General features: G+C 29.8%; 1 protein-coding gene across 1 annotated transcript; it reads right to left on the bottom strand.

The window, feature by feature from the left end:
* Window positions 1–632: 632 nt before the first annotated feature.
* Window positions 633–25,345, bottom strand: LOC134706954 (golgin subfamily A member 1-like). Its single transcript, XM_063566340.1, has 22 exons — window positions 25,235–25,345; window positions 23,063–23,162; window positions 20,921–21,027; window positions 20,304–20,394; window positions 19,444–19,518; window positions 18,324–18,421; window positions 17,755–17,883; window positions 16,770–16,918; window positions 13,566–13,677; window positions 13,040–13,135; window positions 11,908–12,036; window positions 11,210–11,305; window positions 10,595–10,690; window positions 9,911–10,006; window positions 9,487–9,639; window positions 8,692–8,787; window positions 7,979–8,068; window positions 6,828–6,930; window positions 5,813–5,994; window positions 5,136–5,246; window positions 4,135–4,506; window positions 633–2,944 (listed from the first exon to the last, which is right to left on the bottom strand). Exons 2-22 carry the CDS (start codon window positions 23,142–23,144, stop codon window positions 2,786–2,788), a joined length of 2,622 nt encoding a protein of 873 aa, XP_063422410.1. The 5' UTR covers window positions 23,145–23,162; window positions 25,235–25,345; the 3' UTR covers window positions 633–2,785.
* Window positions 25,346–25,594: the final 249 nt, after the last annotated feature.

Genomic DNA, 25,594 nt, shown 5'->3' with positions numbered 1-25,594 from the left:
GATCTTCAACCACAAATTTAAAAATGTTCACTATTTAAACTGTGATATTTGTTTTGATCATCTTACAAATGAATGACATCAATCAAACGAAAATCAATCTACAGTACTTTGTGGCAATTCAACATCAAAACTACCTATTAAACTACCCAAGAACCATTAGGTAAAACAATTGTTATGCCACACCCAGGGGGCATTATGTTTTCCTGTCTGTAGGTGCATCCATCTGTCCCACCTAAGGTAAAGTTTTTGATCAAGGTAGTTTTTGATGAAGTAGATAATCCAATCAACATGAAACTTAAAACATGTATTCCCTATGATATGATCTTTCAAGTTTTAATGCCAAATTAGAGTTAGAGGTCCTCTGAACACATCCTTATACAGAAGGTTATAAAATCCAAACCAGAATAAAGGGCAGACAAAAGATTTGTCAAATTTCTAAAAAAAACTTAGTACATTGAAATCATACTTGACAGATACATTTCTTTGAACAGTCATACAGCAGAATGGGGTTTTCTCATTGTTTACAGTTGACCTCTAGTTACTATTTTTTACATCCTTTGGTCCCTGATGAAAAGTTGTCTCATTGGCCATAATTTTTCATCTTGTAATTTTAATAAACAAAAACACACATTATATTCTTACATTTATGTAAATAAGCAATAACAATATACAATAAAAGATTCACAGCCATTGTTATTATTGAGAGTATATGTGTACACACATTCATAACAGAAACAGCATGTTTTATATCAATATAATTAAAGACTAGATTTTATACTATGTGCCAAAACATTCGTTTAATTCTGTTCCGATAGACATGCTAAATGCCATAGGTTTTATGTCTTTTAAGATAAGGTTTTTACTACAAGTATTATCATCAATGATCCATGTAAATGAGGTTAAGGTAAGATAACCCCTGCCAGACAGACATGCACACTTCATATTGCTTCCATTTACAAAAACTAGTTGACCTATTGCTGAAGGTATCTGAGAAATGAATGGAACCATGAAACATTATTGTTGACTAATGAACCAAATAAATAATGTCATGGCCTGATGAACACTGTAAGACATAGATGTACAACCTACAAACATTAAATACACCATATATAGTGAACCTACTGCTGATAGTATTCAAGAAGATGGTCCAATGAACCAAGAAAATGAGGTCAAGGTCAGATGAACCTTATTAGACAAACATGTACACCATACAATTATTGTATAGATCTATTGCTTACAGTATCTGTGAAACAGACCTCATCATGAATACAAAACACTTATAAACCAATAAACTATGAAAAGGGGGTCAAGGTCAGATGAAACAAGCCAGGCACACATTAACATCTTACAGCATTGTAAACTCTAAACATTGATGTATATATTGCTTAGAATATCTCAGAAATAAGGCAATAACTTTAATACCATAAAAAAAATCAACTTATTGGGATAGAAGTCATACACCAAATACTTTGAAATATTGCATAAAGTATTTGAGGTATTAACTTATCTGAGGAAACTCAAACCATGAATGGTCAAGGTCAGATAAACCCTGTCTGATGGAAATGAAAACCTTGCAAGGATCGTATGGACCAAATATAGTTATCCATTTTACTCACAAGTAGGAAATTCTAATGACAAAATTAAATTTTTTTTAATCAGTACTTAAACAATAAAAATGAGGTCAAGGACAAATAATAGACTGTATGTATTGTGCACATGTGTGTTGTACTTTCAAAATCTCTAAAATAATTTTAACTAAAAACATAGTAAACCTTTTGTTATCATTGTCAATCAAAAAAATATCATCATTTGATAAATCCTATAAATTTCATTAGCTTGCACCTGAATGATGAAAAGATATTCATGTAGCAAAGATGATGCCCCAGTTTTCCTATAACGTTATAAACGGGCATAACTAAAGAACTATAAACTTGCTCTTAATATAAAGCATTGTAGTTTACATAAATTTCGTACCATTTTATTGAGGAAAAATCAAGTAAGAGTAAGTAAAAAAAATTTGGAACATATTTATTGAATAGGGTTATTCTTTTGCCCCCCATTTTTGCAGCCAGGGTGTAAAAATCCCAAACAGTGAAATTGAAATAGAAATCACTGGGAATGCCATATCATTCATCTTTTTGACCTCTGCTGACCCAAATTTTCAAAACAAGACAAGCCTCTTTTCTAAAAGAAACATGATACTTCAAAACTTTCGATGTTTGCAGTATGTACCAAAATGTATATAAGACCAGATAAACAAGATAGTTTGCTCCATCATCACAAGTGCATCAATTCATAAAGTAATGACAAAGTTCACATTATCAAAAGATTTGAGAATGTAAATACAATTTTATTGAAAGTCTAAATAATATCTTTTTTTGGTCCAAAAAATAAAGAAGAGTTTAAAAATAACAGTGTTGTATGATAAGAATAGGATATAATATTAAAATTCTATGCCTTAAGAGTGTAGGATAAATGTTTTAAAGTGTTGTCAAATAGGAAAGTGTATCTGAAAATATCTTACTAAGTATAACTCAACATTGTAAAATTCTTTCCTAAGGAAACTGAAAGAATGAAATATAACCTTGGTAAAGTCTTGCCAGCAGTCATTTTCTAATTGAAAATATTTGAATTTTCATTATACCTTTATATAAATGCTTTGTGTTTAAATTCTAATAAAGAGCAGTGAAATTTTTCATGCCAAATTAGAAGCAAATATTTCGATGAAAATCCATTCAAATGTCATAAATCATTTGACATATATACTCTCATATAAATCACAACATTAAAATGGTGGTGGAATGTATTTTGATTTCTGTCCTGAGCCTAGTGCTGGTCGAATTCCAAACCATGACATTCTGTACTCTAATGTATCATGTAACATCTTTTGTTCGTCTGTTGAGAAATGTAGTAACACTGATATAGCTCGTATTAAATGCACTGCCTGAAATAAAAAAAATCAAATCAAATACAACAAGTGAAACTGCGAGCTACTGCTCACTGATGATACCCCCGCCGCAAGTGGATAATATTAATAGTGTAAAAATATGCAAGTGTTCCGTAAACAGGAAGTTGTCGAGTGATGAATCTGAAAACACATCACACGGTATAGCTGACTTAGATAAACGCTGAAACCAAATTTCAGAAATCCTTGTATTGTAGTTCCTGAGAAAAATGTGACGAAAATTTTCAACTTGGCTATCATGTGTAAAATCATACAAGTGTTCGGTAAACAGGAAGTTGTCAAGTGATCAATCTGAAAACGCATCACACGGTATAGCTGACTTAGATAAACCCTGAAACCAAATTTCAGAAATCCTTGTATTGTAGTTCCTGAGAAAAATGTGACGAAAGTTTCATGGGACGGACTGACTGACGGACGGACGGACGGACTGACAGACAGACAGAGGTAAAACAGTATTACCCCCCCCCCCCCTTTTTTAAAGCAGGGGTATAAATATAAAGGCACAATTGTAGATTTGTGGTGATAAATGTAGACAATGTATCTGATAATTTAAAACACTTAATCTCATAAGTAAAAAATTAAACTGACAACACCATGACAAAAAAGAGAAGACCAACAGACCAATAGTACACCAAAACAAAAGGAAACTAAAGACTGAGCAACAAGAACCCAACAAAAACTAGACAATGGACTGACATCTGAAATTACATATTGTTGTTATTGACTCACACTTGTATTCCAAATACCAATTACTGACTTAAGAAGAATAAACTTATGTCAAGAACCTGTCATTCAATGGTTTGTTTTTTTGTTGCTGTATATAATGTTTGTTTTTCATTTATTGTTTTGTACAAAATTAGTCTATCAGTTTTCTCATTTAAATTGTTTTATGTTTGCCTTTTCTTGGCTTTTTTAGCTAGCTTTTTGTTCACTTTTGAAGGCAGTAACAGACCTATATGTGTTAACTTCTATGACATTTGGTCTCTGGCATAGAGTTGCCACATTGGGATTCATTGCAAATATCAATTGAAATAAAAAATAAATGAATTCATGATAACATTATGCTCCCTCAGATATGTTAAACTTTGTTGCTTTAAATTTTTATTGCATTTAAAAGTCTTTCTACTTTATCATTAAGTTTGATATAAATAAACAAATAAACTACTAACCTCTGCTTCTCTGCTTAACATAAATTTTAAAACCACATGTTTCAAATATTTAAAGTTCACATCATTTTCTAAGTCCTTTCTTAGGTCAGAATTACGTGTCCGATTTTTATAAACATCTAAGCCATTGTCTGAATGATTGTTTGTCTCGAATGGTTTCATCACATGACTTATTGTCGCAGGATTATGATCCTTAAATTCAATATTGTCTTTCAATGGTGAATTCCGACTTTCACTAATTTTCCGCTGCATTGGCGGAGTAAATGAAGCACCATCAATAACAACTGGTTCATCACTTGGGAGAGGTTGAACTCTAAGTTCACGCTGTAAAGTTTTTTGAAGATCTCTAAGTCTTTGTTCCTGTTTTTTCAAAGCCTGATGAGCAAAAAATTAAATCGAATTAGTTTATACACAATCAAATTAAAAGCTCCAATAAGACAAATGGATACAAGCTTTTTTTTTTTATTTCTATAGGCTTTTAACACAGTATTTTTACTTTGAAAAAAAATCAAGCTTTTAGAAGTATGTTGATAAAATTAAATTATTGTAGAAAGTTTTTTATATATTTCTTTTTTATTTCTATTCAGTGGTCTTTTTTTATCAGTTTTTAAATTTCATGTCACTTCCCCCAGTCCTTTCTCAGTGAATCATCAAAAACTCTGATAATCTTCATTTTTCAAAACATTTTTTTCTAACAGTAAAGCAAACATTAGTTAAATCATCATATAGCGTGTGCCGAAGAGAAAGTTGTATGGTGCAGGATGATTTATCAATCACAAATTATTGGTCATTTTCTATCTGCAGGTAGTAAAATTAGATTGCCTACACAAAATATAATAGCATTGGCACCATTTAAATTTTTAGATAAGTTGATAAGTATTGAGAAATTATTTCAGGACTTATTATGTTTATGTTATCATTTATTGGTTAGCTCCTTTTTCTTAACCATTATCAGATTAGATGTAAAATACAGTTGCTTTTTTTAACTTTAGAAATAACTTTACCTTATTTTTGTCTGCCAGCTGTTCCTGTAAGTCTGTGACCGTCTGCTCCAGAGTACTAACTTGTGTAGTAGTCTGTTCATTCTCTTCTTTGCCGTCTTCCAGCTCTTTTATCTATTATTCAAATTTATAATGTTAGTGCAATAGATCTCAATGATTACATGCTACTGTTAATAAACATACAGAAGGCATAGTTTCAATTTCCTTTAGTTTTTATATCAGGATAGTTGGGGTCACATTAAATATATTTTGAAATAAAACCAAAATTAGCATCTAGTCACGACAGTGAATTGTGTTCTAATACTTGGGAATAACCATTGAAATATTGCTTCTTTTATTCATGATAATAGCGATGTGTAAGTATTAAATTTTGTGCAAGTGTAATTTGAAACTACTGTCACTTTTAAAATTTAAGAAGACCTATGCATTTGCTTTGAGTATCAAATGCTAATTTTATCTTAATCAGGTGTAAATAATTACCAATATTTTATAGTTAATCAATGATCATGATGCTTACATAAAATCAGAAAGTTCTGTGCAGATTTTTTTTTTAGCCTAGTATAAAAGGACTCGCATTGATTTTATAACGGACTCTTAAGCTATAAGACTATTTAAACACTTGCTTAAGGTAGATCACCAAGTAATGTTGATAACAAATGCAGTATACTGTTCAATCTTACCTTTCTTTCATGGACATCAACATTCTCTTGCAATGAATCATGGGACTGTTTTAAATTATCTATGTGATCATCTTGGTCTTTTATCTCTGATTTAAGCTGGTTAATAATACTATCTGAGCTGCTCTGAACAGATAAATTTTTCTGTGATAACTCAGCATTTCTCACTAACAACTCATCTTTTTCTGAAAAAAATATGGAAACAGTAAACCGAAATTTATGAAAATTAAAAGTGAGCTCTTGTCAATAGATATAAACAATTCACTTAACTTTCATGCATATTGGTTAAAGCTTTTTTTAAATAATGTCCGACATGTTAACGACAGACAGGCGAATGGACAGACTGTCAACAGTATACCATAATACCTCTTGTAAACAGGGGTATAAAAAGTATTTCATATATCTGTGTTTAATACCCACATTGCATTACAAAGTTCAGGTACACAACATAAAAACTAAAATTTTTAGACTCATCATATATATATATATGATGATATATATATATGTGATATCATATATATATATATCATCATATATATATATATATGATGAGTCTAAAAATTTTAGTTTTTATATATATATATGTGATATCATATATATATATATGTGATCATCATATATATATATATATATAATGATCACAGTAAACACATCCTTAATGAGAATTCAAATTGCAACCCCCTTTTATGTTGAAAGTTCTAGATATAACATGTATTTTTAGAATATTTGTCATTACCTGCAATGCATTCATGCAGCTCAGATTCTTTACAAAGTTCAGGTACACAACATAAAAACTAAAATTTTTAGACTCATCATATATATATATATGATGATATATATATATGTGATATCATATATATATATATGTGATATCATATATATATATATGTGATCATCATATATATATATATATATAATGATCACAGTAAACACATCCTTAATGAGAATTCAAATTGCAACCCCCTTTTATGTTGAAAGTTCTAGATATAACATGTATTTTTAGAATATTTGTCATTACCTGCAATGCATTCATGCAGCTCAGATTCTTTGCTCTTTAAAAACTGTTCCAATTCTTCCAACTGCTTAGATGACTGAGTTAATTTATTCTCATGATCTGAAATCTTAGATAAAAAAATCTAAATTATAATTTACTGATAATACTTTTGATTGAAATCTAAAAATCTCACAATCATCTATCTTTAAAAGTTAGATATACTGAAACTTTAACCAAATATTGTGCTAAATGTTTCCTTGATTATTTTAAAATGAAATTCTGAGAAGAAGACATATGAACTAGTCTTACAAAATTACAGGAATAATACTCTGTTAAATACACTGTACTTGAAAAAATAGCCTTTAAATTTTATTTTGTTTTAGTGAGCAGATCTTGTGAAGAAAACTATCTATATATTTCCTATAGAAGTTTGGTTGACTAATCAGCAAGAAAGTAACACCCAGTAACATTCACATAAGAACCCTTTCTGTCGTCTTTCATATCATTAGATATTCTCTAAATCAAGTCCACAATATTTTGTGGGGATGATATCAGAAAAGCCCATTTTTTGTCAAGATGACCATTTTGTTTTGTTATTGAGACAAAAGTTTGAAATGTCCAATAAACCTTTCTCAACATTTAACGTCATTTGATTTGTTTCCTTATTTCTAAATGCCTACAATCGAAAATAGATGTCAAGTGAAAGATAACAATTGCATTAATCTAGACAATGTTATACTAAATGAGAGATTGTCCTCTTTAATCTTGCTGCAAGTAGACATAATTTCACGCTTACAGTTTATCTTTACTTTGTTCCTCTCAGGAGTTTATTATGACTTAAAATGCAAATGACTATTTATCATGACGGTTCTAAATGAAACAGATGATACTCTCAATGCTTTACATAAAAACAGGAAAAACTGCTTTTTTAAGCGACAACAACATGTTAAAATAAAAACCATAGTTGATGTAAATTTAATCCATGATTTAATCCATTACACTTCAGCATAGCAATGAACAAGGTAGTGTCAACAATGCCACCATCCCACTTAAGCATGATCAAAAACTCATTTCAGGGGAAAACCATGTCACTTAAGTGTTACAATTGCTGTTCTGAGTACAATCCCATTTCAGAGTCCTACATAGAGAAATTACAAGCTACACTAGATATTTACCATACTCCTCAACTCTGTTTCTGTATTTTCCATCTCACATACTTTCTTCTTTAACTCTAGTTCATCATTTGATAAACTGAACTTTTCATTCTGATGGTAAAATATAACAAATGTCAAAATATTGCATAATTATATAGGTTGATTACAGTGTCTTTTGTAATTTTGTCTGTGGTTGTTTATAGGTATGTATTTTTATGTTTTTAGTACTTAAGGCAAATCTATTTTGACATCTGATTTCAATAGTTTTTGAAAACTCATTCAGAATCGAATTCTCCTCTTTAAAATTTAGAACAAATATATCTATTGTTTAAGAACTCATGTATATCTCTTTATGACATGTCAGTCTTATGCATCATTGTGTTGCTGTATTATAATCATGTACTCCTTATCTTACTTTTCCTCATGTTTTTTTAGTGGTTGCTCTGGATTTATTTATTTTCGTGGGTATCAATTTTCGTGGATTGCTGAAAACTTGAATATTCGTAGGTATTTGATTTCGTGGTTTTGCCATTTTTTGTATACAAAACCTATTAAAAATATGATATTCATTGAAAATTTGAATTTTTTGTTCACCTGTACCCACTTAACCAACGAAAATTGGTATCAAACGAATAATAATGAATCCACAGTATTCAAATCTAAGATGACTTTATATCACATGCTAAATGACAAACAGAGTATGTTTACAAAAACTTATATAAATGAGCTCTGACCTCCAGAACATCTCTGTTCTTTTCTAACTGCATAACTTGTTCTTCAAGCTTTGCTGCTTTTTCCAGATAATAATTTTCTTGCTTTTCCAACTGTTCCTACAGCAACAAAGACATAAGACAAGAATTTATATCTGGATATAGAAAACTACTACAATTGTTTACAGTAGGAACACAAATAACACAATTTTGTCTTATTTTCTGTATAATAATTGTAACACAAGATGTGATGAGGGTCTGTATTACCCACTTTTTAACTGATGAACTTTTAAAATAAAACTATAAAAGGCAACAACATCCTGGATTGCAAGGAAATGCCTTTTTCTGGTCAACATGTTTCGTCTTCAGGACAATTTAATGATAGGTAACAAGTGCTAAAGAACATAAAATGGGGTTCATATGGGGTTACAATTTACAAAAAGGTTAACAAGACATAATGTCATTACTAGTTTTAAAACTTTAAAATAAAAGTGAAAGTAAAAATAAATAATGAAATGTCAGCATTTTTTCCAAAATGGACAACACCTTACCAGACATTCCATACCACTTAAACTGGCTTAATTTTGATAAACAAATATTTGTAGGTTTTTCTGACATTTTTCCCATTGTATTATTCATTAACATTCAGACATTTGACTGATATCAATATGGATCTGTCAGATAATTCCCTCTGAAATAAATTGTAAAGATCATCATGGACAAAATAATGAAATGTCTGAAAAGTATAGAAAATATCTTCATTATTTCATAAAACTTAAAAGAATTATAATAATGAACCGTCGTATGGTTATTTCTTACTATTTTTTGCTCCAGAAGTGATTTTTCATATTCTTTTGCCTGTTTTTCAGACATTAACTGTGATTCAAGGGAGGTAATTTTCGACACAAGTTGAGTTTCTAAATCCATCTTTTCAAAGTGTTGTTTATTCAGTTCTGTTTCCAAATTGTGTTTCTAAAAAATAAATATCTTATAGTTTACAAACATAATTCAATAACTAATGAAAGGCAAAGACTAATTTTATAAAATCAACTTAAACAATATTCTATAGTGAATGTGAACATTTTGAAAGATTTCAGTGTATGATCCATATTTCTTGAACTTCTCAAATAAAGTTTCTCATGGTTCTCAAGCAACGTGATGTATTGTGCAACATAAATATCGGTTCCGATATCTGACAGGACATTAATTAATGTTACAAATATCTTCAACTCTAAAGGTGTACCTCTTTCTCAAACTGTTTTTCTTTTTTGTTGAGAAGATCCCAATTTTCTTCACATTTATGTTCAGCATCTTCTAGTTTTGTTTGTAACTGAGATAGCTATAAATAATAAATAAAATATGATAATGTAAATTTAGAATTCCATGAAACTTTGTTCATCTGCTAATGCACAGACTTAATATTTCAGTAATAAGGCTTAGACACATTTTAAAATTCTTATTTGAAATTTCTAAAATAAACCTTGTAAATCTTGTTTTTTTATGCTTTATAAATAAATGTATTAATGAATTAAATCTATCTTAAAAGCTGAATGAAAATTGGCTGGTCTTGTTGAATTGTTTGGTATTCAATTAACTGATATCAACCATATTTTATATATAAATCTAAATTGGTTTTTTTTTGCTCTAAAAGGCTATATTGCAGCTGTATAAATCAAAAGAATTATAAACTTACTAATTTAAATCAACATTTTTCCTATTTTGTTTTGAAAATATAAAAAAAACCTTACATCATTACTTGGGTCGCAAAGGTTGTAATGAAGTTCTCTGATTTCACCATCAAATGAGCAACGATATTTTACATGTAAAATAAATCCTGAAATTGCATTCCTCAGCAGACATAATACAATATGTGTTGTCTAAAAAATTTGGTTGTGTTGTTGCATAACTAATGTTTATTGAATCTTACTTGTGACTGATAACTCTCTCTAGTACTTTCTGCATTCTGCTCACTTCTAGAAAGTTCATCACTATCTTCAACCATCTTGGTATTAAGATGGGAAATCTAACAAAAAAAACCATACTTTAATTAATCATAGATGTCTTGTTTTTTGGTTTTATTTTGGTTTAACCTTTTTTTACTTATATCCTGTCATGATCAAAATGTGAGTTATAAAGTTATTTATTTCTTCATATTCAGACAGTGCATATTAAAGTTGACCTTGTGTCAAAATTTGAAGGAAAACTCAATATGAGATCTCTTTTCTTTCGTATCATGTCTTCTTTATATTGAGAAAATCATTTTAGAATATCCAAAAATAATAGTCACAATATCACTCTTACATAAAGGTCAGTCATAATTCCTGTAGAAAATACAAATACACGAATCAGATGTTTGTCAAATAACCAAATCTATACTGTTTTATTCTATAGTTTCTTCAATATTTTTTTTCTAGTGTTTTTTTTTGTGCCCTAGATTGCAGTCTTCTAATGAGATTTATTTGAACATGCTTGATTGACTTGTATACTGTGACGTTTATCATCAGACACATTTATCTTATATAAGTATGTCTTTACATCATACCTGTTCTTCTAAATGGGATATTTTATCACTCCATGTTGATTTAATTTCTGAGAGTTGTTCTCTACATTCTTCCAATTTTTTCTCTAAACTGTCTCTCTAAAACAAAAAAAAGTTTTGCGCATATTATTAATTGCTTTTAAAGGAGATGATAGATTTTCATTCATAAATAAATCACAATAAATTTATAAATAAATTATTTACTTTGAAAATTAAATGTATGACATCCAACATGACAATAGAAGAAACTGTGCCAATTAGGTTGAATTTCATAAAGACGGTTTTCAAGGAGTTGAGGATAAACAAAACACGCAATAAGAACAATGACCAATGAGGATAGAAACTGATCCCTTTATGTTGTGAGTAGGTTTACAGCTCCAATGCCAGGCAACACAATGATTTTCCTTTCATAAAAGAAAGCTTCAGTTCTTTTTTTCATTTAAATTCCTTAAAGGTCTGTATTTACTTGAAACTGCCTTTCAACATCTCTTTCAAGTCAACTGTCAGTTATTGCAAATAAATTTAGAAAACAATCATTGCGCTCAGGTCCTTTAAAAAAGACCTTAAACACGTATACAGAAGTGTTGTAAATTAAATCTAATCTTAATGATCATATTTTCATAAAAAACAAACTCATTTATTAAAATTGCATATGACATTTTACTATTTCAGTGTACAGAAACCTGACAATATGTACTAACCTCTGATTCTAATGCTGATACCCTGTCATCTCCTGACAAACCCTGGCCCTGAAACCTCTGTTCTAGTACATGTATTCTTTCTTTTAATTGTTCTATATGTTCATCTTTTTCCTCTATAAGTTTATTTGACTAAAATATGGAAATGTAATCTGATAATTTCTTTCAGTCACATACCAATACATATAATGCCTATTATATCCTTGAGATCATTAGAGTTCAATAAACCTGGAAATCTTTCACTAAAGGCTATAATACTGAAGAAGTGTAATTATTTGTAGTCATTACTCTTGTGACTTCTTGAATATGAGTACTGCTGCTTAAAAACACACTAAGATAGACCTTAATTCTATATTATTAAATTTGTTTGGGGTTTACTTTTTACAGTTGTGAAAATCTTATAAACTGTTTCATAATTTGTGGGAATATGAATGTTATTTTGAAGTATGTATACCATAAATCAATGGCAAACCAGCCTTTCTTTACAATTTTGTTGATTTACAAATAGTGAAATAACATACATTTATTTCCTGTGCCTGAGGGAGATATGAAGATTTGTTCACCCAAGAATATTCATGTTTCACGAGGGCTCTGCATTTTTTCGAGGGTGAGCAAATCTTCGTATCTCACCAAGCAAAGGGAAATGAATGTTTTATTCCAATACCTATGCTATGTTTACTATCAATACATTAAATTCTATTTTGAATACATTTTGTATTTTTATCCGCATGTTTTTATAAGTTAAACTAAACACGACATACCCATTGATAAACCATACATATCAAAATTCTATTATAACTCTTTTTGATTTATAGTCTGAAATAAATATGAACATGATAATCTTAATGATTTTTGCTATGGCTATTTTAAGAAGAATATAAGAAAGAAGCTCAAAACTTTATGAACATTAACAGCGTGTAACGTCACACAATGTAATATCGACATTTTAGAGGGAAATGTTATCCTCAGAATTGAATATGAGGATTTGTCAAATGACATGTGGGAGAGTCTCAACCTATTAGATATTGATTAAACTCTCAATTTGTATAAACAGTAGAATAATAGTCAATAAATATTTATAATACATGTTCAGTCATTAGCTTCTTACTTTCAAGTACAAGTTAAGCAACATTACCTTTGTTTTATGAGTATCATAATTATATTGCAGTGTTTGATATTGATTTTCTATATCTATTTTCTTTTCTTCTACTGATGATAAAACTACACACTTCTGGAAAAAAAATCATATAAATGTGTGAACGGTGTATTCAGTTCTAATAACATAGAATAAGTTTGAATCAAATCTAATTTTTCCTTCTGTGATACATTCTAACAATTTCACAAGTGTAAGTTTCATCAGACTCATTTAGTAAACCCCTAGCTTACAGCAAATATTATATATATTATATATGCGACATGAAGATAATAGCTATGTGATGTAAATTTCCCAGCAAATGCTGTACTGTCAATGATTTTGGTATTTAGCTCACGAATCCATATTCAGTCTAATGTATATGATCCTTTAACTTTACTTGCTTGCCATATGATTTCTATATAGCATGAGTCTAACAAATTATATAAAGTACACAAATTCTATATCAGTTTCTAGTGCAATATTTATTTACCTCAATCTAACAGCCAAGTAAATGTTATTGTCATACCTCATTTAATACTTTCTGGTTTAAATCACTTTCTTCTTTTAATCTTTCTTTCTCTTTAGATAGACTGCTTATCATCTTTGACAAAATTCTGTTCTCCTCTGTTAGTTTATCACTGAAAAATCAGTATGAACATATTCAACAAAATATTACTGGATCTTTTAAATGGTTTCAGTTTCTTGTATATTTTGGACATATTCAACATATTTCTACTAAAAATATATATATAATATTTTCATTTGTTATTTGTGTGTTTATAAACTTGGTTTTCCTGTGTGTGTTTTGAAATTTTACATCATCAATATTTGCACGATATAACCCAATTTGATAAGAGAATTAAACATACAAAAGAGGTGAAAATATATATAATAGATGGATTTGGCTATTTTTGGGGTCTTTTTTGGTCATAGAGCTCTTCAACTGTTTCAGTTTTTATACATCTTTAGCTTATACTATTTGGCTTTAAGTGTTCTTGATGAAGATAAATCCAGAAAAGCGCTTCATTGTTGTCATTTTTTAGATATACCTATGCTATATACTGTAAAAGCAGAAATTTTCGTGGAGGATTTAATTTCGTTATACTAAAGAATATATCCACGAAATTACAGTGAGTTGCTTATAGGTGTTACTGTAAAATTTTACCTATAGCTCAACCTGTTTTTAAAATTGTCAACACAATAGGGACATTTAAATTGACCAGTTGGTATTGTTAGATTTAAATCTACCTTGATGCTACCTGTACAGATTTTTATTCACCTAACCCAAAGTTTCAGCATGCTTTTTTCCTGAATATTTTCTTACCTAGGATTATTCTATTAAAAATTGATAGGGAAGAAAATAGTTTTGGTTTTCATTGTTTTAAATCCCTGATATATATGATTTATCTATTTTTTACCTAAAATTCTAAATCAGTAAAAGAGTAAAATAAATATGTATTACTATGTTTGAAAATTTTAACTGTTTTTACACCAAAATGCTTCTTTAAAATTCTATCCCTTATACATAGTATTGTCCAGCTGCCAGTGAAACAAGAAATAGCTGCTCAGGTGTTTACAGTTTATCTTTTCAGAGGGATATGTTGTTCTTTTCTTCACATGACCCTTCAAGATTCTCATTTTGGATTATTAATTGCAATGTTTTAAATCTTTTGGTGTCATTGTGCATACAATATTGGATTTATTTTATTTGAATTCACTACTCAGACTTTTTATAGCAATTTTGCTTCTTAAAATGTGATGAGTTTCTTTCAAGATTTTATTGTCATGAAGGACATCAAGGAGGAAATAATTCATTCAAACCGTTTTGTGGGGCTTACATATGATGCTGACATATAAAATTCGAAATAATTTTGGAGTATACCTTGCTGTGTTTTTTCTTTGAAATCTATTATAATATTAGTGGGAGTTTTGTGCATAAAATGCTGTGTTTCCTAAAGGAAATTCAATTTTTCATACGATGGGATTTAGTTGTTTTAAAGATTTAAAAATTTCAAAACTGGAATTCAAGTAGGATATATAGTGTGAGTTCATCCATCATGTTTCAGTGGCTTTAAATGTGATTTTTGAAATATTCATTATTAATTTTGGGATCTATTACAAATTTAAGATGATTCCCTATTTAAATGGGATCTTGGAAATGAAATAAAATGTTGAAGTAATGCAGTGGATATAATCTGGTGATAAAGTGAAAAATAAAAGTAAAATATTCTAAAATATTCCTAACGTGAGGAAATGTTTTTTAAAAGTGAATGTGAAATTGGAAATAGTCATTATAAAATTCTGAATCAAATATTGTTTGATTTGGAAATTATTATAGGAAATGAAATAAAATGTTGAAGTAATGCAGTGGATATAGTCTAATCTAGTGATAAAATGAAAAATGAAAGTAAAATATTCTAAAATATTCCTAACATGAGGAAATGTTTTAAGTGAATGTGAAATTGGAAATAGTCATTATAAAATTCTTAATCAAATATTGTTTGATTTGGAATTTATTATAGGAAATGAAATAAAGTGTTTACTGTGGATATATTAAAATCAGGTGAAGTGATATATAGTAAAAATATAAATAATATATTACAAAATATAAGTGAGGATAACTACTTGGAATATAGTAATGGAAATGATTCTGAAATATGTATAAGATTCTGCACCTGTTAAATTAGGATGAATATAATTGGAAGTTAATTAGAATTTATCCTATGGATTTAGAAAAAAATCTAGTGAAGTAGTGAAAATGAATAAAATTAGGAATCATTTAAAATCTTTGGAATTCTGGATGAGATGTCAAATATTAGTGTATATAAATAAATGAAATTGTTTATTCAAATATGATTTTGAGGTTTCATTACAGCTAATTTCCTAATGCATGTAAAGCAAAACTTTGGTTGACTTGCTTGCTTTGTTTGTATTATTGTTTATACAAGCTTTGTAAATAAGATTGGCATCTTTAAACAATATATATAGGCATAGTTTAACCTGTATATATCATATTTGAATTTAATTTGGTGTTATCCTAATGATTGTACAATATACAAACAAAGCAAGCAAGCTAACCAAAGTTTTGTTCTGCATGCATTAGGAAATAAGCTGTAAAGTGAGTGAAATATTACGACTGGATTATTTAGGGTATTAAACACTGCTAGTAGTGGCTATGCAAACATTTAGATGAAATGTAGTGCATTTTAGGTCATGCAATTTTAAATAAACTGCAAGAAAATAAAATATATGATATAGTCATTGTTTGGCTTGATCACTCATAAGATTTTGAATGACAGTAAAATAAAAATCTCACAATAGAATAATCCTAGGTTAAAAAAAAAAATCAGGAAAAAAGCATGCTGAAAATTTTGGTTAGGTGAATAAAAGTTTTTACAGGTAGCATCAAGGTAGATTTAAATCTAACAGTACCAACTGGTCAATTTAAATGTCCCTATTGTGTTGACAATTTTGAAAACAGGTTGAGCTATAGGTAAAATTTTACAGTAACACCTATAGGCAAGTCACTGTAAAACCCTCATGAAAAGGTAACCTTCATATAATATCACTTCCATTTATTGGAACCCACGAAATTAAATCCCCATGAATCAATTACAGAGACAAAACCGTGAAATATTAACCCCACGAAAATTAAAGTTTCTACAGAAGATTAAGGACCTTACAGATAAATAAGTGTTTTCTTCATAAAGCATGACCGTAAAATGCAAACCTTTGAAGTGTTACATGTTTTCTATCTTCCTCAAGGTCCGTCACTTTGTTTTCTAAATCTTTTACAGTACTCTCTGCTACATCTAAACTAGATTGTGTTTCCTTTAACTCAATCTTTACTCTTGTCAATTCTTCTTCAGTATTCAAGAGCTGAAACACAAATAGCATACAATCTAAATATCTGGTAATGAATAGTTTATCAAAAGAAAAAGCTGTAAATGAGATAACAACAAAAAAATAGTTTAAAACAATACAACAGAGAAAGAAAACCCATTTACTGTATTTTATATGAGGACAATTGTTTTTGTAGAAGGCAAAAAATCTTAAGTTTTTTTCTTATTTTCATTTAGAAAAATTTGTATCATTTTGGATCTAGATTAAAGTTCACAAAATATCAAATGCAATTTCTTTAAACTGAGCAATGCTGTAGGTACATCATAAATTATTTATAACTAATTTGTTTGCAATGACTTCTTTAGATTTTGTAAAGAGTCCTCATTATGTTGCAATTTCTGAATATATTTTTTTATCTCGACTCATATTTTGTTGTGATTCCTCTTTATATTTCTAGGTTTAATAGGCTTAATTTCTTTTAGAATAATTTCACAACATGTTCATACAAATAAAAATGGTTTTGATTTCTGACTTTTGGCAGAGGTATCACCCTTCTATTCCATATTGATTATCTACATAACTCCTAATTCTTATCTACATAACTCCTAATCCTTATCTACATAACTCCTAATCCACAAAATACATTGTACAAGTAATCTGTTGGATCAATTTGTCATGATAATTTCACCTTTATTTCTTTTTATTTCTATGGAAAGGTTCTTAGACATTTCTTGTAGTTATAAATGGGCCATGTATTTTAGAATCAGAATATTCAATATTAGGTATTTTTCTTAGTGATATATCAAGTGACCTCTATATTTTTTTCCATTGTGACAGAGTCTTCCTACAACAGAGATGTTAAGAGTATTTACCAAGTGTTTAATCTTGGCAAGCTCTTGTGATGCCAGTCCTTGAAGTTCTTCTTTTTCCTCCTCTTGTTTATACAATTTATCTTTGTATTCTTCATATTCTGTTATTTTTGCCCATAACTCGTCTTTTTCCTACATAGAAATTCATCAATGAAAAATTTGGAAATGGTTAAACTAATATTTCTGGAGTTATCTTATAATAAAGATTTTTAAATTGTGGCAGGTTTTGGTGTACCTTTCATGTGAGTTTTCAATAGAAAACATGTACATTTGTTGGATTTTTAAGCAATTAATTGAAATGCAGATAATTAATTGGTAGAGTTAGATCTGTTTAAAACAAGAACAAAAAACCTTTTAAATTCTATTTGAGAACTGAGGGAAAGATGTACCTTGAATATCAACACCATAAAAAGCTTTACTTGGTAAAGGAGAACACTGAAAATTACATAGATCAACAAGCAAAGGGGAAACATTTGTCTGTAATTGTATACTGTAACAGACATTTCCTAGTGGAATGCTCAATTCTCTAACAACTTACCTCTCCTAGGTAAAGGTGCAATTCTTTTACTTACCTCATCTTTCTTCTTTAGAGAAAATGAAAACGTTTCAGCCATCTTTGATTGGTTCATCTGATTTTGCTCCTTCAATTCATTTATCTTCTGTTCATGACCTGAAAATTCAGATGAAAAGCTTGTTTATTTCTGGTACATATGCAGGTTAAATGATAGAGTTAGACCTATCTGAAACATATTTTTTTATTCAAAATCATTAAATTCCTTGGAAAACCTTTCTTTTATTTATCCACTCTGAATTATTAACCTGTTACCTATGCCTGTTACAGGCCTTTACTTATTTTACCCCATTAAAGGTCAAATACAAAATCGTTGAAGAGAATAAAAACTTTTACATGTTTTATATTAGGTCTTTAAGTTGAAGGATTGTTTGTATTAACTTTTAGGTAGACAACTATATTTGTGCAATGATTTAAATCTAAGAGATCTTTCTATTTTGTATGACCTTACTTCAAATGCTCTAACAACTGTAGATAATTGTGATAAGTATTACAAGATAGAAGGAATTTATCATATATTTTTCTTTTTTTTAATGTTTTTTTTTCTATTATATCCCATAGTTGTAGGAATGTAACTGGTCATTTCCTGTGAAAAAAGAATTTTCTCAATACACATCATCTGGTAGCAGGGATTTACAAATACCAATCATCAACATTTTTTTAACATTCAGTCAAATGCTATAAGCTGATAATCTTATGAAATTCAAATCTTTTTGGATACACAAATTCTTCTGATGATCAGGTACAATTATATTGAGTGTTTTGATTGAAGTGAAAGTTGGTCAATGTTGTAGATGAGTGACAACATGTGAAATATGGTCAGAAATCCTGGATAACTATGTCCTCCTACTTATAGTATACAGCGGATTCATTTATTTTTGTTAGTACAATGTATCAATTTTCAAGAATTGAGGAAAACTTGCATTTTTGTGGGTTTATCATTTATGGTTTTGCCAATCTCTGCATACAAAGCCTATAGAAAATGTGTAAATTGTTGCACATTTGAATTCTTGGTTTACCTGTATCCACAAAAAACAAACAAATTGGTTTAAATAATAATGAATCCACAATAATATGCATACAAAAACTAAAAGTAAAATCAAATAAGGGAAATAATTAACCTGCTTCTTGACTCTGTAATGATGATTCTAGTTTTTCTATATTTTTGTTTTTCTCCTTTATTATTGCAGCATATTCTACAAGGAAAGCAATTGATAAATTCATTATCATATACAAATATATTACGAAGCAGTGAAAAAGATAAATAGTTTCTTCAAACTGTTTCATTATTTTTATGAATACACTGCATTCTTTTAAAAAACAAATTATTTCATAAAAGCATTTAATTCAGTACCATATGTATTACTACCAAAGAAAATTATGGTATTATACAAAGCAACCTAAACATATCCTCTTTAAAGAATAAGGTATATGTTTACTATAGTAATCATGACCATAAAAGTTCTTTTGAAATAATTGATTGTGAAAACTTGGCTGACAAACTGAACAAGTATTCTGAGAGTATTGCATTGCTATACATAGTCCCCTACAGGATAAAAATTCATTTTCCTGGAACAATATTCTATTATAAACTTGATCTTCAACTTTTCATGGTGTCAACTATATAAGATATATCAAATAAATATCTTCAAGCATGATGAATGAGTGTTAAAAAGAAATTTCTTGTATGAATTTTCACACCTCAAATCACGAAATGGGTTTGCACTGTCTATGGGTTTTTAAATGTAACTTTACATTAAGTTGTCTAAAACAAAAATAGGCTGTGCATGCACAAGCTATAAATCACTTTTATTATTGAAAGAACAATCTTTAACATAAAAATATTGAATTTGAGTTTAAAGTTCAGCAGATAAACTGGTACTATACCTAAATTAGAAGTTTGTTGCTACAAGTTTTCTAAATGTTCAATAAAAACTAATGCATAAATTATTATCTGAATTTATATGAGTTTATTTCTTACCAGTAATTTTTCCTTCAAATTTTTTACATTGTTCTGTTCTTTTTAGCAAGGATGCAAGAACTTCTTCCCTTGAACCACCTGGATCTCGAAGCTACAAGTATAATTAATGAAATTAATATCCTGCTTACTGTATATGTTTACAATTATATATGCTTCAGTGAAGTCTAGTTATAGAATAAAATCATATTACTGAAACAATTTTTTTGTTTGTAGAAGTATATTTTTTATAGTGTGTCTTTCTGTGTTGTGGTGTTGCACAGCTGTTACAGGTTAGGGTGAGGGTTTGGGCCTGTTTAGATGTTTGAACCTACTGCATTTTTAGCTCCTATCCTACGTCAGGTGAGCTTGTTGTTCAGTGGTTGTCGTTTGTTAATGTGGTTCATAAGTGTTTCTTGTTTCTCATATAGATTGAACTGTTTGAAATGTTTCACACTAGTCATTTTGGGGCCCTTTATAGCTTGTTTTTCGGTGTGAGCTAAGGCTCTGTGTTGAAGGCCCTACTTTGACCAATAATTGTTTACTTTTAACACATTTTGACTTGGATGGAGCGTTGTCTTTTTTAAAGACTTTATGCAAAATATCAACAAATACACCTTATCAGACAGAACTATACTCACATCTTCTCGTGAAGCACCAAATGGTGTTGGAGACTGTAAAGCAGAACTAGAACTATCGGATTCATATCCACGATGATCTTTCCAGGAAGGACTTTGCACTGAGGTTCCTACAAATTTATATAAAAAAATATATTAGTAAAGGGCTAAAGGCATAGTTCTATTTCATTCAAAAATAACTGTAATTCACTTGCAAGAAATGACTACCTTTAACAGAACACCGGTTTTGTCTGTTTCAGGACCTAATAACTGGATCCCGCTCTGGAGATTAAATAAACTTGTATAATATACATGTACAGATAGTCTAGAACCAATCTTTTACATATCAAATATACTCCTGGTAATCAATATTTTGTCATATTCAGCTTCCTGAATTTTGTTAATATAAAATTGTCATTGAAAATGAGAACATGCTTAACTTTGAAATTATTACCGCTATGTAAAGGTCAGGGCATGCGCATCTCTGTTATCTTCGAATATAGTGTCATCCCCTTATTAGACCATTTGCATAGGAACAACTTTTTGTTTGGTGAGAAAGTTTATGTCACAATTACCATGCAAAGTATAGCATTTAGAGGCGTTTTTAGTGGGAGCCAAGCCCCACCCCCTTTGATTGGAACAATTTAGTTGATTATATATGAACCACTGAAGTATGACTAGAGCTGCCCCCCTAATAGGCAGTCAGTGGGTCCCCTCTTATAAAAATTCTGGATCCTCCACTGGCATGTTATTATATCTCTGAATGATTGACACGTGTAGTGAAGCACTTTTTAATATTTCCATGATGATCAGTGTACATTGTATATCAATTTTACAACTATATATGTAATGCCCCATTAAAGAATGAGGTGCATTTTGTGATTCGCAATGAGCAAGAAGATTTACAACAGTGTTTGAATAATTTGTTTGTAACCTTTCAGAAGACTTAATGTTCTGTTTACCTTTCAGAAGACTTAATGTTCTGTTTACCTTTCAGAAGGCTCAATGTTCTGTTTACCTTTCAGAAGGCTTAATGTTCTGTTTACCTTTTAGAGGACTTAATGTTCTGATTACCTTTCACAGGACTTAATATTCTGTTTACCTTTTAGAGGGCTTAATGTTCTGTTTACCTTTTAGAGGACTTAATGTTCTGTTTACCTTTTAGAGGACTTAATGTTCTGTTTACTTTTCAGAGGACTCAATGTTCTGTTTACCTTTCAGAAGACTTAATGTTCTGTTTACCTTTCAGAGGACTCAATGTTCTGTTTACTTTTTAGAGAACTTAATGTTTTGTTTACCTTTCAGAGGACTTAATGTTCTGTTTACCTTTCAGAGGACTCCATGTTCTGTTTAATTTTTAGAGAACCTAATGTTTTGTTTACCTTTCACAGGACTTAATGTTCTGTTTACCTTTCAGAGGACTCAATGTTCAGTTTACCTTTCAGAGGACTTAATTAATGTTCTGTTTACCTTTCAGAGGACTCAATGTTATGTTTACCTATCAGATGACTCAATGTTCTGTTTACCTATCAGAGGACTTAATTAATGTTCTGTTTACCTTTCAGAGGATTTAATGTTCTGTTTACCTTTTGGAGGACTTAATTAATGTTCTGTTTACCTTTTGGAGGACTTAATTAATGTTCTGTTTACCTTTCAGAGGACTTGATGTTCTGTTTACCTTTCAGAGGACTCAATGTTCTGTTTACTTTTTAGAGAACTTAATGTTTTGTTTACCTTTCACATGACTTAATGTTCTGTTTACCTTTCAGAGGACTCAATGTTCTGTTTACCTTTCAGAGGACTTAATTAATGTTCTGTTTACCTTACCGAGGACTTAATGTTCTGTTTACCTTTCACAGGACTTAATGTTCTGTTTACCTTTCAGAGGACTCAATGTTATGATTACCTATCAGATGACTCAATGTTCTGTTTACCAATCAGAGGACTTAATTGTTGTTCTGTTTACCTTTCAGAGGATTTAATGTTCTGTTTACCTTTCGGAGGACTTAATTTATGTTCTGTTTACCTTACCGAGGACTTAATGTTCTGTTTACCTTTCACAGGACTTAATGTTCTGTTTACCTTTCAGAAGACTCAATGTTCTGTTTACCTTTCAGAGGACTCGATGTTCTGTTTACCTTTCAGAGGACTCAATGTTCTGTTTACCTTTCAGAGGACTCAATGTTCTGTTTCCATCACCAGCACCTCCATCCTGCTCTTCTATTTTCTTTTTCAATTTGGCAAACATTGCTACATGGAAATATGGCTACAAAACAGATGAAAAACATTTTCAATTTGCCAAAAATTACTACATGTACATGTATATATATGGCTACAAAAAGAGATAAAAAACATATTGGGTAATTATTAAATGTATAAACTATATTTAAAACTGTCCACTTAGCTGCATTAATATCCCTCGTATTTTGGATTGACGTTTGAAGTTTTATATTGATACCTTAACAATGAAGGTGGAATTGTGATAATTTTTTACAAGGTCAGTTATAATTACATGTACATCAATGTAAAAATGTATAGGTTGATAGGGGCATAACTACAGTATCAAAAGCTCAATTGATTTGACAGACCCTAAATTCTGGATAATGTAAATCGAACGTTCTGGAGATTGAGGTCCATCAAATTTTACAGAGTTTAATATTTTATATTCTCTTCAGAAGTGATGTTTCTTAGGAGTGTCTGGGAATCATTTTGAAAAAAAAAAAATATTTGCCCATCATAAATGGAACCATATCTTATTTAATCATTTCTTTTGAATATTTTTGGGAATATTTTGCATCAATAAGCACAACAGGGATAGGACTTTGTATATGTAACTGCAGGGCTCACGCTACCAGGCGACTTGGGCGAAGAAGTCGCTTTCCCAACCGTCACTTCGCTCTCCCCGACCCCCAAAAGCGAAAACAAGTTGCCCTGTTGTTTACGATACTCGCTTTCAGTGGCTTCCGTCATCGTACATTTTCAATTTTTACCAAGTTGATGGCACATCAACTTTTTATTGATAATTAAAGAAATTCAGAGTTAAATGATTCATTAACTAGAAAAGACGTTGAAGCATTGTTTTTGCAAAGTGTAGCAAGTTATTAAATTACAATACCACTTTTTATCACTTTTGTGCACTTCCGTAAGTCCCAGTGCTTGTTACTCGAAAACATACATCAACCTAACTTTCAGCTGCAAAATAAGTTTGTTACTTCATTTAAACGTGATAAAAGTTGCCTCCAGTAAATGTTCAATCCATTTATTGCATTAAAAGCGTCATGATCCTTTCTAAATAACTTGTCAAACATTGTTTATTTTTGTAAATTTTCTTGCATTGTCCGCCATTGACTGATTTCTAAACTACGGATCGGAAATGGACCAGCTATGAACGAAATCTGTATTTTTACAAAAATTACAATTTATATTAGATTGTAATTGATATATTATAATTTCTTCACCTTTTTTAAAAAAAAATAAAAAAAAATTAGTTCTAGATATTTAGTTGGTAGTTTCTCACCAGGAACAACTTTTAATTTGAAATGTTTACTCAGATACGAATTGAACAATATAAAAAGAACATTATTTACAAATGACTGTTTATACTAAAGTAAAATCCAAACATTGTAGCGCACCGTGCAAATGAGCACTTCTCTTTCAAATCTCATCACTTCTCCCTATCAGTTTCAGAAAGAGAAGTCACTTCTCCCTATAGCCCTATAATACTTAAGTAGTGTGAGCCCTGTAACTGTGTAAACATTTCTAGTCTGTAATGAAAATTTTATGTCAAAATTAGGTCTTAAAGTTCCCCAAAAATTTGCTCGCAAAGTCCTTACTTAAAAAATGGATTCAGCATTATGACGTCAGAGAAGTTCATCCCAGGAAAAAGTTAAAATAGCCTTGCCAGACGTCATTCACCTTATCGCTATTTAACCGCCATTGCTGGATATCACACAGGTTCCCATAAAATTTTGACTTCATAAACAAAAATATCTGACGCCTCAACTGAAAAGAATTGTTGTATGCGTCAAAAGTTTAAGCAGCCGGGATTAGCAATAAGGTGTTCTTATACATGTAGTTGCTTTTTAAGAGTTCATTGAAGCTTGAGTCTTCTGTTGATTGTCCATATGAGCCGACTTTAAAATAAAATCTATGTAGGCCTACTAACCAAGAATTTGTACCAAGGATTTGTATAATATACTTGTTTGTTTTTGTATAAATAGGTAAATATGGAAAAATTTAAATATTTATCAGTTCATTGATAAAAATTGAAGATACAAAGTCATAACTGTAAATTACTTTAAAAGAATGAAATATATATTTTTTTCTCGCTATTTATACCTATTAAATGTCATTGTAAGCATATAAGGAGAACATTTCTTATTATTCAAACCGGATCGCCAGCTTGGCAAATTTTTTACATGTCAGTTATCTTCTCCTATTCTACTTCCGGGATTTTAATGTGACCAGTTACCGATATGTAATTTATATTTATACTATACACAACGGACTGAATTTTAGATATTAATTATATCTGAGGTCTCAATCGAGTCAATGAGGTGTATACAGAATAAAGGACACTGACAGGAAATAAAAAGAACAGCGAAAAATTTGCAAATAAATTTTAAAAAAAAACCCAAATGAGAATAATGTGGAGACACCAAAAGCAAAAAAGCAAATAAAAGAAAGCATAGACCGTTG

The sequence above is a fragment of the Mytilus trossulus genome, chromosome 2 (assembly GCF_036588685.1).
Source record: "Mytilus trossulus isolate FHL-02 chromosome 2, PNRI_Mtr1.1.1.hap1, whole genome shotgun sequence".
In the NCBI taxonomy this organism is placed as follows: Eukaryota; Metazoa; Mollusca; class Bivalvia; order Mytilida; family Mytilidae; genus Mytilus; species Mytilus trossulus.
This window is presented reverse-complemented; position numbering and strand designations above follow the sequence as displayed.